This window comes from Palaemon carinicauda, chromosome 28 (assembly GCF_036898095.1).
Source record: "Palaemon carinicauda isolate YSFRI2023 chromosome 28, ASM3689809v2, whole genome shotgun sequence".
In the NCBI taxonomy this organism is placed as follows: Eukaryota; Metazoa; Arthropoda; class Malacostraca; order Decapoda; family Palaemonidae; genus Palaemon; species Palaemon carinicauda.
The window spans coordinates 6,265,619-6,281,942 of NC_090752.1; the positions used below are offsets into that span (position 1 = coordinate 6,265,619).

Here is a 16,324-nt window from a genome sequence, read left to right on the forward strand (position 1 = left end):
GATTTTAAGGGACCGAACTATGTTTACACCCACCCATTTATCGGTCGTATTAAGTAATTTTCTTGAGTGCACTCTTCATATTCAGCTACGCGAAATTATCTTCTCAACTTAATGAACAAGCCATAGAGTAACTCGGGAGACGAGAAAGGATGGTTTTCCTCTGGGAGCCAATGGGCGGATGAACCTTAGCGAGAGATGGGGGTTACGTCCTTCTTGTCGCTTTCTTGATGTCCGGTCTGGCACTTCCTAGCTTTATGAGTGTCCATTTATTATTTACTCCAGTTTATAGCTTCAATAAGTCTCATATTAAAGTCACCGCAGTTGGTTTTCGGAGTCTCTCGTATTGTTTCGTGTGAGGGAAAACACGGGGAGGACCAGCTTCGGGATGCGGGTAGGAGGAAAAGGGCAATGGAGTGGAGAAGGGGGGTGGGGGGAGAGAGAAAGATGGAGAGGAAGGGAGATGGTCGTCCTTTCTGCTTCATGTTGGGGGAGCTTTGTGTCTAGTGTCTTCGGAAACAAATTTCTTTTATGTGCTTTGATTAGTCGGTACTATGTTACCTGATAAGTGAAAGTTATGAATGCTCTCTCTCTCTCTCTCTCTCTCTCTCTCTCTCTCTCTCTCTCTCTCTCTCTCTCTCGTGTGGTGTATTCCATACACAGCTTAAATGGGTTCCAGTTATTCTAATTTGTAACTTTCTGTAAAAAATACGTCTTAAATTATGAGTTGTAGTTCATTTTTCATTAACTGATGTTATGTACTTTCTTTTAGTTTTCCGTAAATTTACCTTGGTTCATCTTTTTATCAAATGGAACATGTATACCAGAAGAGACGTTGATTGATATGGCACATGCTGTTTGGTAATGTTATTGAAATAATTTTAGGTATTGTGGATAGCCAACTATTGTTGTTGGTGAATACCATTTTTATAGAAACTAAGAGAATTACATAATATTAATGCTTCTTTTTAGTTATAGGTGTCTGGAGTGATATTCATTAAAAGATTTTTCCCGTCTGTATTATAGACGTAAAATGTTACGTTCATATATGAACTTTCAGACATTGTATTCTCTCTCTCTCTCTCTCTCTCTCTCTCTCTCTCTCTCTCTCTCTCTCTCTCTCATCTCTCTCTCTCTCTCCTCTCTCTCTCTCTCTCCAGGTGTCTGAATATCATGATACTTAAACGGCATTGCGTATCTTTTCCTAAATCGACTGATATTTACTGTATTCCAAGTCTGATGTATTAGTATTAGCCTATATTGTTGCATTATTACAAGCTCTGAAAAAAGCCCGCATGAACACGTCCAAGTTACTAATCTGTCGTAACGTTACGTGGTTTCCAAAGGCAGAATATTCTTTATTATTTTCTGTCTACCAATTTCACATCCTCGTAAGATATAATTTAGTTATATATCTTTAGAATAATCATGATCGTTTGAATTTTTCATTTTGTCCACGTTCACCTCCCCCAGTTTTTTCCCCTTGAAGACGTAGATGGGTAGGGGTGATTTGGTTGAGGATAGTGGGGGGGGGGGGGTAAGTGGATAGGGGAGGGGAAGGGGGGGGGGTTACTGGGAACAGCAGAACCATTGGCTTTGCCCATTATTGGATGAGGAGGCGTTGGGCGGCCGTGGCTACATTATTGGGTTTGCTGCTGGCCCTCGGACGCGATAAGTGATATTAGCCGATATTACCTTCCTGACATCATCCTCCCTCCCCCCCCCCCCCTCCCCCCTTTCCGTTACTTTCTTTATACGTTTCTCTCTTTGCACCTCCGGATATCTTGATCAGACAGTGCATCCGGAGTGTGGATAGCTTGCAGGTCAATGGTATATTCTACATATTTAGTCATTTGTATTTTTGTGGGATAATGACAGTTTTCATGCCCCGAAGAAAGGGTGTAACTTTCTAGCTTCTTGTGTAAATCATGTTTTTTTCTGACGTTTAAATCTACAGGAATATTTACTTAAGTACCATTAGCTAGACTTTCTTGTATTACACTTCAGTTTAGGTTTAGTTCTTTTCACTTCACAATGTTTTTTTTTATGTACCCAGGGACGCAGGGTAGTGTGTTAAAACAGGGAACTTCTGTAAATGAAATCATAGTTATTGTTGTTTTCCCCAATATTTGTAGCTTCTGTATTCATAGTTAGATTACTAAACCATTTATTTTATCATTCAAATTTACATGATTTGTAGCAGAAGTTATAACTGTACACTGTCATTTTATTTATACATGAAGTTTGCTGTCATTTTCACATTATAATTCTAATTTCTTATCTTTCCAGTATGGATCAGACGACTTCAACCAGGATTCTCCGCGGTACACATCTCCCAAACCTGGTGGGCCATATGGGGAGGCCTATTTCGGTAAGGATTGTTTTTTTTTAGTAACTTTCAATACCAGTAAGTTACAGGTTTTATCATTTTCTGATTCTTGAAATGCCTAATGCTGTTCTTACCCTTCTATACGTAATCTTCATCTAATTATTTATTATGGGTTTGTTATATAAACACCATATTTTATCTTTATGCTTCCTTCCATCCATCTTGCTGTCCAATCGTACTTTTATTCATGGAAATCTGTAGTTTTCATTAGTTCCTTTTTGGCAAAGAATGGCCTCATAGGCTCTCTCTCTCTCTCTCTCTCTCTCTCTCTCTCTCTCTCTCTCTCTCTCTCTCTCTCTCTCTCTCTCTCTCTCTCTCTCTCTCTCTCTCTATATATATATATATATATATATATATATATATATATAATATATATATATATATATATATATATATATATATATATATATACATATAAAACTCCAGTCAAAATAATGCTTGAAGGCCACTCATGAATGACTGAGGCAAGGGACAGTGACATTGCCCTAGCAAGCAGGACAATACCCTAGAGACTGACCTCATTGCGCTCAAGCTTCCTCTCCATCCAAGGTAGGAGCAGGGAGGGCCAGGCAATGGCTGCTGATGACTCGGCAGGTAGACTTATAGGCTCCCTTGCTCTCTAGCTCACAAGGATGGCAAGGTTGCTGCTACTAAAAGAACTAACTTTCTAACGATCATCAGTGAGGGTGATACGCCACCACAAGGAATTCTTATTGTATGATAGATTTTCGATGATGGCTTTCCGTTTTCATAGGTGTAATTGATCTTGTATTTTTCCCACAATTTTTATAAAGATAATAAATGCAATGGTGTCTGAAATTTACTGCACTTTAATTGTTCAGTGGCTACTTTCCTCTTGGTAAGGGTAGAAGAGACTCTTTAGCTATGTTAAGCAGCTCTTCTAGGAGAAGGACACTCCAAAATCAAACCATTGTTCTCTAGTCTTGGGTAGTGCCATAGCCTCTGTACCATGGTCTTCCACTGTCTTGGGTTAGAGTTCTCTTGTTTGAGGGTACACTCGGACACACTGTTCTATCTAATTTCTCTTCCTCTTGTTTTGTTAAAGTTTTTACAGTTTATATAGGAAATATTTATCTTAATGTTACTATTCTTAAGATATTTGATTTTTCCTTGTTTCCTTTCCTCACTGGGCTATTTTCCCTGTTGGGGCCCCTGGGCTTATAGCATCCTGCATTTCCAACTAGGGTTGTAGCCTAGCATTTAATAATAATAATAATAAAACTGGTTTCTGCATTGGCTATGAGATTTCGATATAAATGGTCTTTAAATTGCTGATAATTATGTAATGCTGCATTTATTAAATACTATCTTGTTTATTGTACACTGTAATATGCATTACAGCATATACTTCTTGATTAGTTCAAATTTTCATGCAATAGCATTTTGGTAGCTTACAGTTTTGGCATATTCCTCTAGAATAAAGTGTATTTTATGAATACAGTAGTAACTATTTATCAAAAATCATAATGCAGCAATTTTCCAGTCAGTGGTAAAGTTATGTTTACTATATTAGGAGTGAGAAAGGGAATAAATGTGATTGGTAGTTGGTGGCAGCTAGGGAGACTTTCCAGGAATTGACTTTTATCTTGTGATGGCATGTGGGACACTGAAATTTATTTGGGAACTAAAGGAGGAGGATGGTTTTATGAAGCATTATCAACTAGAGGGAGGGACACTTGGCTAGTGTGTCCTTTCATACTCATTTAACAGTTTTATGGCCACTCAAAATTAGTAATGAGTAATCTCTTGTATATGTATGTCTTGTATACTGCTTTAAACCTGAATTTCCCATCTTGGCTCTAATTTTTTTCTTTTTAGTTGGAGATATAAAGCATATCCAGGTATTATTTTATGAAAGTGAAAATGTTGCAACACAAGCAATTCTATGTTCAGAGAAGAGTAAATTGCATGTAATTAAGTTTTAGTTAAATCAGAAGTAATCTGTGAAGATAAGAATCTAAAGACATAATGCTAAGTGCAGTATTTTTACATTTATTTCTTAAATCTACAGATGGTGGGGTTGACGTCTGGGGCGCGTCAGGCGGCGGTGCTGGTGGAGCAGCAGCAGCAGGGCCAGGAGCTGTGGGTGGGAGTTACCCATATCCTTCACCGTCCATGATGGGTCCCTCCTCACATCTTAGCCAACCTCATTATATGCCACCGCACCTACAAGACCCCATGGTAAGTTGAAAAGCTTCTGTTTGGGGTATGATGTGAAATAGCCATATTGTCCTTTCCTCAATGGACCATTTTCCCTGTTGGAACCCTTGGTGTTCTAGCATCCTGATTGTCCAACTAGGGTTGTAGCTTATGTAGTACTGTAATGATAATATTAGTAGTAATCTTGAATTGGATCATGATAAGAACTAGTATCCAGAAAAAATTATGTATGGTTCCCTTAAGGTAAAGGTTGATGTCGTATGAATTTGTATGAGAACCTGTTGTACTGTATAAATAAATAGTGGCATAGCACAGAAGATAATTAAACTTACAGGAAGCTATAGCTTTTTTCAAAGATTCAGCTTGAAGCCAAAATATCAGAAAAATGAATTTCAGGCAGGCATATTTTAGGGCTGGGGCACATGTTAAATAATATAACAGATAGCAATCTGTATTTGCAGTCAGCTATTAGTTATTATACTTAGGTCTCCTTGTTTTTTAATATGTTGCAGTTTGCACCCCACTTTATGTTGATACTGGAAAGGGTGTGTATGCTTAAATTGGATAGCTCTCCAGAATTGCCTGATTACAGACAATTTTTTTCCAAAATTGAGATACTGTATATATATAGTACATGTTTATTTTATCTGTTAAGTGGACAATTCAGTTGGACGGTTCCCCTGAAAATTTATCAATTAATTTCTGGAGGTTATTTTTTAGATACTGTAAATGTAAAGGTATAATAGGGATATGTGGCTTCATTTCCTCAATGGCATTGCCTGACGCAGAAATGGTCATCAGGTCATACAATTTATACAGTACTGTATATGGTAACTTTTTTTTTTTTGTAGTTTTTTTAGTTTCTTGTTTGTAAACTGTAAGTTTTAAAGTGCATCCTTATACGTTGTATTGAATAATGTGATATAGTATGCCATGATAGTTTTTATATCTTTCATGGATGTGAATGAGATTTCGCAATAACATATCTTTGGGATGAGTAAATTTTGGCAGAATACTGTACCATTTTTCATTCAATTATTTAAAGTGACCATGGGATTTTTTTTTTTAATGGAAGGGACCCATTATCCCTTCTGCGTATAGGTTTGATGGAAGGATGTTCTTGATATATCAATGAATAATCAAGTGTTGGTTATTTCAGTTAATATTCTCAAATAATTTTTGAAAAACCTTTGGATTTGTTTGTGGAATGATTGGATTTGAACAAATTTGAAATCGATCGTAATTGGTGTCAATTATAACACGGATTATTGTATATTTATGTATATTTTTATTTAACAGGGATATGATCATATGCCAAGTGGTCTCCCACCTATGTCTACATTTCGGCCTGGTGCCAGCAGCACTACAGGTGGGGGGTCAGTGGCTACCTCTTCCCCTTTATATACACACTCACCGGTGCCTAACCACACCCAGGCCACTCCTACAGCCAACACAGGAGATGCTTTAGGCAAAGCATTATCATCTGTAAGTTTTGACTTTAATTTTTAAGTTTTATTGTTACCCACATTTTTTTTTTCTTTAAAAGCAGTGTGAAGCATATCATAAACAGATTAATGTACTGTACTGAAACATACCATATATGGTTGAGTACAGTATATTTTATTGTGTAACCATTCGTAATTCTGTATCTTAAAGTTACCATTGAAGGATTGGTCATCAAACTACTATTTACTGCATGTCTGGATTCATACCTAAAAAAGTTATATCCATAGCATTCCATCAAGATATCGAGGAAAAGTGTTTCATGTGTCAAGATTAGAGAAAACTATAGTTTTATATTAGAAAATATGTTTATATTCTGCGAGGGTTGTATATCTAGCCTTGGTCAATTAGGAATCCCTTTTTTGATAGAATTTATCACAAATTCACATTTGCTCTTGTAACTGTTACTGTACAGTTGAAAGTTTCAGTATTTAGAAATGAAGAATACTGAAATTTTCATTACTGCCATCAGCTCTTCATTAATTCCAAAAAAAGATAGATTTTAATTTAGCCATTTCACTTTCATCAATTTCATGAAAATGAGCCTTTCTTGAGAGTAAATCGATTCAATGATAAAATTTTATCACATATACGTAAATTATAATTTATCAGGTTTTATATTAGTTCTTATGGTAGCATATTATTTCAATACTGTAGATATTCATCGAAGTGAACTTATTCTGCCAGCATTAGTTGGTATGCAATAGATGCTGAAATGCAAATAATTTTATTTAGTCTTTATCTTTTCTTTCTCGGTAAGATTTTTAATCATAATAAGTTACTAGAAATATACAGTAGTCTAAATACATTAGATTTAAAAAAAAAAAAAATTTCTTGGAATTTAGATATGTAACTTTGTTATCAGATTTACCCTGGGGAACAGACTTCGAGCAGCTATAGTTCTAATCCTGGTACCCCTGTGTCAGCCACGTCTCCTCCTCCACTCACTTCAGGGGCATCTAGTGGTGCCCCTCAACAGTGGCCTCAGCCTCACACTCCTACGTCACCTCATTATGACCGATCTATTCCAATGGTAAGCTTAAGTACTTGCTTAGATTTTGTAGTGATGTTTTGTCGTGGTAATTTGATGGTCTTGCAGCACTTGATTTAATATTTAAGTCCCACTTGCATAGCATAAAGCCAACACTTGTTATAGTACAGAATGGATGTGCATTTGTCTTTGGCATTTCCTTTTACACAACAGCATCTTTATAGCATCCCCACTGTGATCAGTTTCAGTATGCATGAGTGTAGTTTTTTGTTTTTCTCTGTTATGTAGAACTTAGTGTCATTGTAATTCCACTTCAGATTGAGGTAAATTCTAATTTAACAAGTGCTAGCTTTTAGCTGCTTGTTTTGTTTTTTAGTATGTGCCAGGTCCACCATACACATTTTAGTTGTTTTTTATATTTTCTTTTATTTATTTTTTTTTCTTTTTCATTTTAGGAAGCATAATAAATGCCACAGTATTTTATATTCTTTATACATTAAAGTGGGATTGTTTTCACAGTAGTTGTATTGACAGTTAAATGCTGTACCCTTTTCTGTTTTTAAAGGTATTAAAATTTAAGGGGATTTCCTTGAACCTTTACTCTGTAGTAGAGTTTTTAAATAGAATTGAATACTGTACTTTTCAGGGAGGGACAAGTAGTATTATCTTTATTGAATAAAGCACCCTAAGTAGCTATGCTCCAACATCCTCATATTTTACTTTTCTGTGACAACAATGCATGTTGTCTTGTCTACTGACCTAGCATGGTGAATTTTGATGATAATGTGTTCTTTAAATTGCACCATCCTTATTTTGCATGTTGTAGAGTCACTTTCACACAGTTGCATGTTTTTTCTTTCTTTTTTTTTGGTTTTACATTTCTTCTTTTCTTCTTTGTTGCACTATAGCCAAGTATGGCAGAGGACAACTTAGAGTCAGCAATCGACTACCTTCGAGATCACGGTATTGAGGTACTGTATCTGATGCACCCTCACTTAGGCTTGGGTTTGTGTGAGAACTGTGTGTCATGAACAAAGTTTTCTTATTATTAGATTTTCCAAAAACCTGTAGACTGATTTTAGGGCTTTTCTAAAGTTATGAATCTGTTTAAGTATTTTTAAAATTTGGGATAGTTTCAAATACTCTGTAATTTGATGGTAATTATTCCACCAGATAACTTGGTAGTTTTCTTATTTTTATTTTATTTTGATAAAAATATTTTTGCTGTACAGACCTCAGTAAGCATGGTACTATATATCAAAGTTTGTGAATGTTTCATTTAGGTAATATAAAAATATTTCCAAAAGCTCGTAAAAAGTTTATTTTCATTTGTCTAATGGTGGATACTCATGACCCACGTATATTGATACTTTTAGGGATCAAGAATAGATGAGCGACTGGAAGATGCTGTCAACGTTTTGCAGCGACACGCAGAAACCTCCGGGGGGCTACCTGCAGGGCCCCACTTAACACATGGAGGATCTTTACCACCATATCCTGCAGGATTGGACCCCCATCTTGGTGGTCCCCCTAATTCTACTTTTACAACTCTAGGTTCCCATTCCCAAGACCTGAAAGCTTTGGGCGTACCAGGTAGGTCGTTGTGTTTAATCTGAAATAAATCGCCAAAGCTCATTTTTGAATCATTTAAATCCTTTACATTTTCAAGTTTGTTACATTACATAATTTATTTTCCCTGCAGGTTTGGGTGATGGTGTAAAAGATAAACTAGATGTTAAAGAAGAATTAAGTACCCATCTCCCAACAACTACAGTGGCAAGTTCTATTGCTGCAGGCGCGAAAAGCGGAAAAAGGTCTCGAAGGTACTTTATTTTTATTTTGTTTTCTTTTATTAATTGATAGGTGATAATAGGTAGATATTTCTGTTTAAGTTTAATGATATTGAATTTTAAATTGTTTCCTTTGGTACTTATTTGTAGGATATATAGTTTTGAGCCATCTTAGTTTAGGTTTAGTGTGAACATGCGAGTTTAGAGGGGTTGTAACAATTTCATTTGGGGACATTTATAGTACTGTACATTTAACAGTTATATCCCATTGCATGTGCATTAATTGTAAATCCTTGCTGGGTCTGTTTCTCTATGACATATTGTAAGTAAAATGCCAATTTATAATGGCAAGAACAAGGGTAGAATTCACATAATAGAATAGACATACCAACCCACCATTTTAATATCACAAATCATTGGCAAGGTATGATATTTTGTTGTGACTAAACAAATACAGTATGTGTTATTAGATTGTAAGGATTTTGTAATGTTTCAATATATTCTGTTATCTGATATACTTTACTGCATTGTAATAATTTTGCATCGTATAAAAGTTTTATCTCGCAAAAAATGTAAAATATGAATACTGTAACTCGTATTTGGAGGAGGAAAGAGACTGATTTTATTGACACTCCATAGTTCCTGTTCCAGCACGGAGGAAGATGAATGTGCAGACCCTGAGACTAAAGCCTTAAGAGAGAAAGAACGTCGCCAGGCAAACAATGCAAGAGAAAGGTAATCTCAGAATTCCACTTGTATGCAATGAGTCAGTAGAATAAAAAATCACTTGAATAATTAGAAAATACGTGAGATTTTAAGCATTTGAGAGATTTTTTAATTCATTCATATCTATTTATTATTTTTTATCTGGCTATTTGTCAAACTGACCAACGAATTAAAATCTTCGATTCTTGAGGATGGAGCAAATTATCATACATTACTAATTTTATTAATACTGTTATTTTTTTTAAGGTAGAAATTGATTTGTTTTAAATTATTATTTTGTCAAGCATATACATTTTTAGGCTCTCAGTATTATAATGAAGGTGTTCAATCTATATCACAAATGCTGTACTCTGTTGCATAATTTATTATGGAGGGGGAATGGTTTTACCTTTGTCGTAATTCAGAAAGGTTAATAAAGAAATGAACATTAGCAATAGCTATGAAGGTTACTTCAAGTCTTAACTTGCAACAATGGAATAATGATTTGCTCTATTCCCTTAAAAAAATCAATTGAATTGCAGAATTAACGTCTATATTGAACACTTGCTTGTGTAGTTTATATGCGACATTAAATTTTTGTTCTGAACATTCCCTTGAGAAATCCATATTTAACTTCATTCTTTGTTGCTTGATAAAAATATATCTTTTGATTTTTGTTCTGAATATGAAGTGAGGGCTAAGCCTTTGAAAAATCTGTGTTTTTTTTTTTCTATTGTATGTCGCTGATTATAGAAGAAATTGATGTCACCAGCAAGCTGAGCAGAACTTATTTAAGTTGCTATACTGTATTTGATTTAATTTTAAGACCAGTCCTTCAGTTTTTATGCTCTTCCTTTTATGCATAGAGAAATTGGGCAGGAAAATTTTCTTGCATTTATTTTATATTCATGTGATAAGAGTTAATGCAGTATAGTAGTTGTAAAACACATTTTAGTGTTTGATACGGTGATTCTGTCAGTATTTGGTTTTATTTTGGTAACAAACTATTATTTTCCTGATTGATTCTTTATGTATTTTTAAATTGGATTGATTATTTATTTTAGAGTATAAGCTCTATGAGTTCTTTTTTATAGATATTGTGAGGCAGCTGTTGCAGATCCTGACCTTATTCTACAAGGATTTGTTTCTGAACTCATTTTTATGTTCTTGAATACTTTACTGAGCAGTATTCCATTATATCTTAAACTAGAAGTATATTTTGCAAAGCTTTTAATTTTTTTTCGGTTTTCTTGTAAATACCTCTGCTGTTTCAGTGTTTCAGTCTCTACCACCAAGAAAAATGTAAATACTACAATATGTTATAAATAACATGAAACGATGCAAATGAAAACGTGGATCTTCGCTTAGGACAAGATAGTTTGTGGTTACAAAATTGACATAAATGGTACTTTCATTAATAATCTGTCAATTTTGGAAAATAAATATAGATGTTTTTCTTCCTATGTTTGGTAGTTTTTCTGGGGGTGGGGAAATAGAATGTAAATAAGGTACTGTATAGGGTAACATAGCAAAGTTAGACAAATAAGTATAATGGGGATAATAATAATGACAAGGAAATTGATAATAGATGTCTTTATACCCAAGATATACAGTACTGTACAGTATTGTGAATTGACAATGGTTAGATGTTTTTATTTCACTAAACTAGGTTATTTTGGCCTACAATGTAGCATGAAACTTTCAGCTTAGTGAAATTGCTTTAAATTCAATTCTAAAAAATTAGCTGGCTAGTATTTTAAAGGCGTTTTTGCCCTCCCCAAACTTGAAGATCTGTCGAAGGGTATGTCATCGTTTATTTATTTGTTTGTGAGCCACTTTTATTAAAGACTACTTTACTGGTTTTGACCAAACTTGTAGTCATGTTTGGTGTGACCCAATGATGAAGCTGTAACGTTTTGGATAAAGTACATCAAAGTATCAGTACTCAGCAATACTATGAAAATAATCGTATGTTAAATAGCATATATTTTGTTAGTTTATTTTTTATTGTGAATACTACGCAAAAACTATTGAACCAATTTCAACGAAACATAGTTTGGTTATGTCCCAAGGGCAAATCCATAATATTTGGAAGAATACATCATAGTACAAATGGAGCTAAATAAGACTGCTTTACGTGGCGAAGGCATGTTCCCTACCAACTGCTGTAGTGTAATGTCAAGTTCAGTTATGAAGAGAAGTATTAGAAAAAAAATATATGGATGATCAAGCAAAGGTACAGTATTGATGTTAACAAGGCCACCTATTTCCCCCCCCCCCCTTTTTTTTTTATGTAAAGTCTTGGCTGTGGGCCCTTTAGAGTGAGATGTGGAAATTTAAAACAATTATATTACTAGGTTACTTCTGTCAGCAGTTAATATTTTTAATCTTAAACTTTGAAATTTCTTTTATTTCAGTTAATTGGTATGGACTGCAGTATAATGGTTTTTGCTGTCTTTAATTTGTTTTTCATTTTACAGTTATTGAGTATTATAGAAAACTTATACTAGTTTCTAGTCTTTCTGGCCTTTTTTAGTCTACATTATGAATATTTTCCCCTTCATAGTGGTGGTTATTCTGTCATTTTTTTCAGTTTACTTCCAAATTAATTGAAATACTTCACTTCCAGATATATATATAAGGGTGTAAGGCGAGTTTGACGACATAGAAAGTAGTAGGATTTGAAACCGTAAATGTGCTCATTATTTGTAACTACCAGACAACCCACATATGAAGGGGCTGAAATCTGTCAACTTGACTCTTCAAATACTTACGTGCTTCACTACTATACTTCCAAGTTCATTACTCAATTCTCTTTGGTTATCAATGATGATGACATTTACGGTTTTGCCTTTCAGAATACGAGTTCGTGATATAAACGAAGCATTTAAGGAATTAGGTCGTATGTGTATGATCCATTGTAAGAATGATAAGGCGCAGACCAAGCTAAACATTTTGCACATGGCGGTTGAGGTGATCACCACCCTGGAGCAGCAGGTTAGAGGTAAGCTTCCCATGCTGACCCTACCTCTGGGAGCTACACTGCCCTCACCCCACCCCACCCAGCTACCACACCCACCACACTGCTGTTTAAGGATAATGCAAATTATTAGCTGTGGTTTAAAACTGTTTTATCTAGAGAGCTGTGGAATGGTAGGGGTAGGTGGATTGAGGGTCGGGTAGGGCAGAGATAAACCCAGCTTGGGGGTTCTTACCCATCCACTAACTAATTAGCACTAACACAAGGTCACCCATTCTTTCATCCTCCAGGATCAGAATCCGTGACATAAACGACGCTCTCAAGGAACTGGGGAGGATGTGTATGACACATCTGAAAACAGACAAGCCCCAAACTAAGCTTGGCATTCTCAACATGGCTGTAGATGTTATAATGTCGCTAGAACAACAAGTCCGAGGTACACACTTGTTATTAATAGACTGTGTGCAGTCTTTGGTGTCTCATGTTATGCATTCATTGAATTCCATACTACTAGTTATCAGCTCTGCTGAATAAGAAATTCATTTAACTATTCCATATTAGCTATTTTATCATTTCTCTTCTTAATTTCTACAATGGGGTTTTCTACGTTACTTTGCCTATTTTATATCTTTTCATTTTGTTTTAATGGTTGCGGACTGAATGGGACCCTACTATCTTATCTTATTGCTGGTGTTTCTTTACGGAATTGCCGATCCTAGATTTCATTGTGAAACTAGGGGTTCAGCAATCAGATTTTATGGACTCCAGATATAAAGAGAACTTTGGCTTTGTTATTTAATGAACACTTTTTGCTATAAGTTCTGAGGTAGATTTATTGCATCATTTTCATTTAGCATGAGTCTACACCCAGAGGCATTGCGTAGGCATTGCATAGAGCACCTTACACCGACATCAAGTATATATTCAAAATTAATGGGAACAGTCGTTAATTCCAATTCCGTTAAAACTATCACGGTGATTTTTTACCTTACCTCTTACCAGTTTTTAGTTTGTTCAGTGTACCCTTTTTTAAAATATATTTGATAAATACTTTCTTTGTTTTATGTGGCTTCGTTTTTGCACATATCTTTCTTTCAGTATTGCCAATTGTTTGTTGCCCTTGGGTTTTCTTTTTTTTTTACTGTAAGCTTGTGTTGCATGTTGGGATCGTTTGGTTACCGGTAATTATGGTATTGTAAGTATTTGTTTTGGGTTTTAATGTGTTACATGTTACTTGATAATGCATCAATGGTTTTGTTTTCTAAATGGTCTCGATTAGCTCATTGGAGTAATAAAGAATGAAAATAAAATGCATAGTATGTACCTAGGAGCTAGGTGTTAGTGTAGATCTTTTCTTCCCTTTTCCAAACCACTGTAGAAATTAGTCATAGAAAAGGTACATGTATATCGTGGTGTTTTGACTCTTGATTTTTATATCTGGTAATAGTTTATATTATATTTTGAATTGTAATTGGATCTTGTTCGCGTTTTGAAATTTTCAGTAAATTAGAGGAAATTAATAAGACAAGGCTAGGAATGGGGTTGGTTCTATTATCATAGACCTATATTTAATTGTTTTCAAATGATTTTAGAAGTAATAAGAAGAATGCTGCCAAATTTTGCTCTTATATACAGGATTTATGATAAGTGGTATTAAAGAGAATAATATGAAAACTTTAAGTCATTTACAGTTTTGAATTACAGTACTGTAATTTACAATATTGAGTTTTTGAGAAACAAGATACATAATTTATTTTTATTGGTTGGTATAGTACAGTAATTTGTATCATAACCCCTTGAATTATTACTGGTTATGATGTTGATTAAAATCTTAAATTTATGGGCAGGATGTTAAAAGTGAAAATATTGTATTGAACTTGGTATAGTTGATTATATATAATTTCTTTTTTCTTTGAAAAAGGCCACCAAGGTTGCCATCTCAGATTTTAAAGTGCTTTTGATATAGTTACCAAATTCAATTATTTTGTTGCAATAGGATAGAGATGTACCACTAAATTTAACATAATGATAAAAATAAGATGTAAACAATGAATAAAAGATATTGAGGATAGGATATTGATAAGCTTACTGTGATGATAATTTGTGGCGAGAAACCTTTTTTTTTTCCCGTGTTTCCTCGGCCAAACTTTAAGCAAATTATTTAACTGATAACAAAAGCATTTAGATTAACAAACAGTATTAAGTTTAAGAGTAATATCATCTTAAGCATGCCAATTGAAAAACAAGCTAGATTTCTCAAAAAGGGTACTAGAAAGTGTTGCCGTTGTAAATTCAGAAATGAGCTAAAAAAATAAGAAAAGCCCTACACTCGAGAGAAAATAAACTGAAATGGCAACACTGGTGGATCCTGAAAATACAGAGTTTATTTTTTCATTTATATCATTGACATATTTTGATGATATAATGGGTCTTTTAATCCAGATAAAGAAGTAAAGTATACATTTAAATACACTATATGCATATACAATATTCATGCAGACTCCCTATTTTTAGACAAAATATCCAAAGCTAACTTAATATGTTTGCTTTTGATATTGATGTTTTCCTGTAGTAGAAATATTATAAAGAATATTTTCAATTATCTCCTTTAGAAGCAAATGATATTTCAAAAGCAGGCTTCACAATCAACAGACAGAATAGTTTTGTAACATTTGTAAAATTTAGCCTCCAAATTCAGTATTCCATGAAAATTGATAACCTAGGAATGATTTTTTTGTGCCACTATTGACTGTTGATTTAATTGGAAAGATAGGGTTTACTGTACATAATACAGTACTGTATTTTAAAAACTTTGTCCATGTGTTTTGCTAATCCAATAGTCAGATTTTTTATGAGACTTGAACAGCAATACTAATATATGTTTTTACTTTACAGAACGAAACTTGAATCCAAAAGCTGCATGTTTGAAAAGACGTGAAGAAGAGAAATCAGATGGTTCAAAACTACCGCCACCTCATTTGCCTCACCCTTCCAGTATGGCCCCGCCCTTTCCAAATCTACCAGTAAGTGCAGTATTAGAGGAAGGGGAGTGATTGGTATCCTATGGTTTTCGATTCATTGACCTTTTTTGCCCTTGAAGCTATGGTAAAACCCATTTTAGGAGTGGACTCTGACCCTTTCTCCAGCATTGCTGATTTTCTGTAAAAAATGGTAGGAAATAAGCTTCCATATTCATTGTTTTGCATAGTGGATTTTCTTAAACACTTAAGGACGGTTTCCCATGTCGTGTCCTTCATCCTGGAGAAAGAAAATGCCATACATCGAGTTTTTTAAATGGGAAATGTGCATTTAATTTGGAATCGGTCAAGCAGTCAAATATGCCATATATGCAACGAAGATATCAAAAAGATGGTGAACTGATCTGTGATAGTCTGATAACTTTCTGGTTATTACCCATGGGCTGCCAAAATCAAGAGGCTACTCCAGGAAATGGCTAATGTAAAAATACTTTATTACCAATCAGAATTGAAGAAATTAATTTATGATATCAAAACTCAAATCCTTCCTACTTGCAAGATAATTTTTCTATACCAATATAATCCTTTGTTATAGAAGTTCAACTATTATCATGCGATTGAAAAAAAAACTACGGAAACAATTTAAAGAAAGTACTATATTAAAGGATTATATATACTTTGACATTTCAAGTCTGGGTAAATGACTTATTAGGCAACCCTTTTCTCCTTTTTTTGGTATGCCCATAAATTAGAGATCAAATCAGGTGGGCTTCAAAATTATCAGAAGGAAGTGGCAACGCCTAAAATGGT

The 16,324-nt window shown here is 34.4% G+C and overlaps 1 protein-coding gene across 7 annotated transcripts in view; it reads left to right on the forward strand.

The window, feature by feature from the left end:
- Nucleotides 1–16,324, forward strand: part of LOC137621440 (transcription factor 12-like) — a 336,645-nt gene that overhangs the window by 317,570 nt on the left and 2,751 nt on the right. Inside the window, exons 2-11 of one of the 7 annotated variants that reach the window (XM_068351741.1) lie at nt 2,287–2,368; nt 4,419–4,588; nt 5,867–6,052; nt 6,936–7,103; nt 7,970–8,032; nt 8,438–8,654; nt 8,764–8,884; nt 9,503–9,586; nt 12,415–12,560; nt 15,432–15,559. In XM_068351741.1, coding sequence (XP_068207842.1) covers nt 2,287–2,368; nt 4,419–4,588; nt 5,867–6,052; nt 6,936–7,103; nt 7,970–8,032; nt 8,438–8,654; nt 8,764–8,884; nt 9,503–9,586; nt 12,415–12,560; nt 15,432–15,559 — 1,365 coding nt within the window. Of the gene's footprint in view, nt 1–2,286; nt 2,369–4,418; nt 4,589–5,866; nt 6,053–6,935; nt 7,104–7,969; nt 8,033–8,437; nt 8,655–8,763; nt 8,885–9,490; nt 9,587–12,414; nt 12,561–12,826; nt 12,973–15,431; nt 15,560–16,324 lie in introns of all 7 variants that reach the window. The other 6 variants (XM_068351739.1, XM_068351740.1, XM_068351738.1 and 3 more) reach the window with 6 other exon arrangements.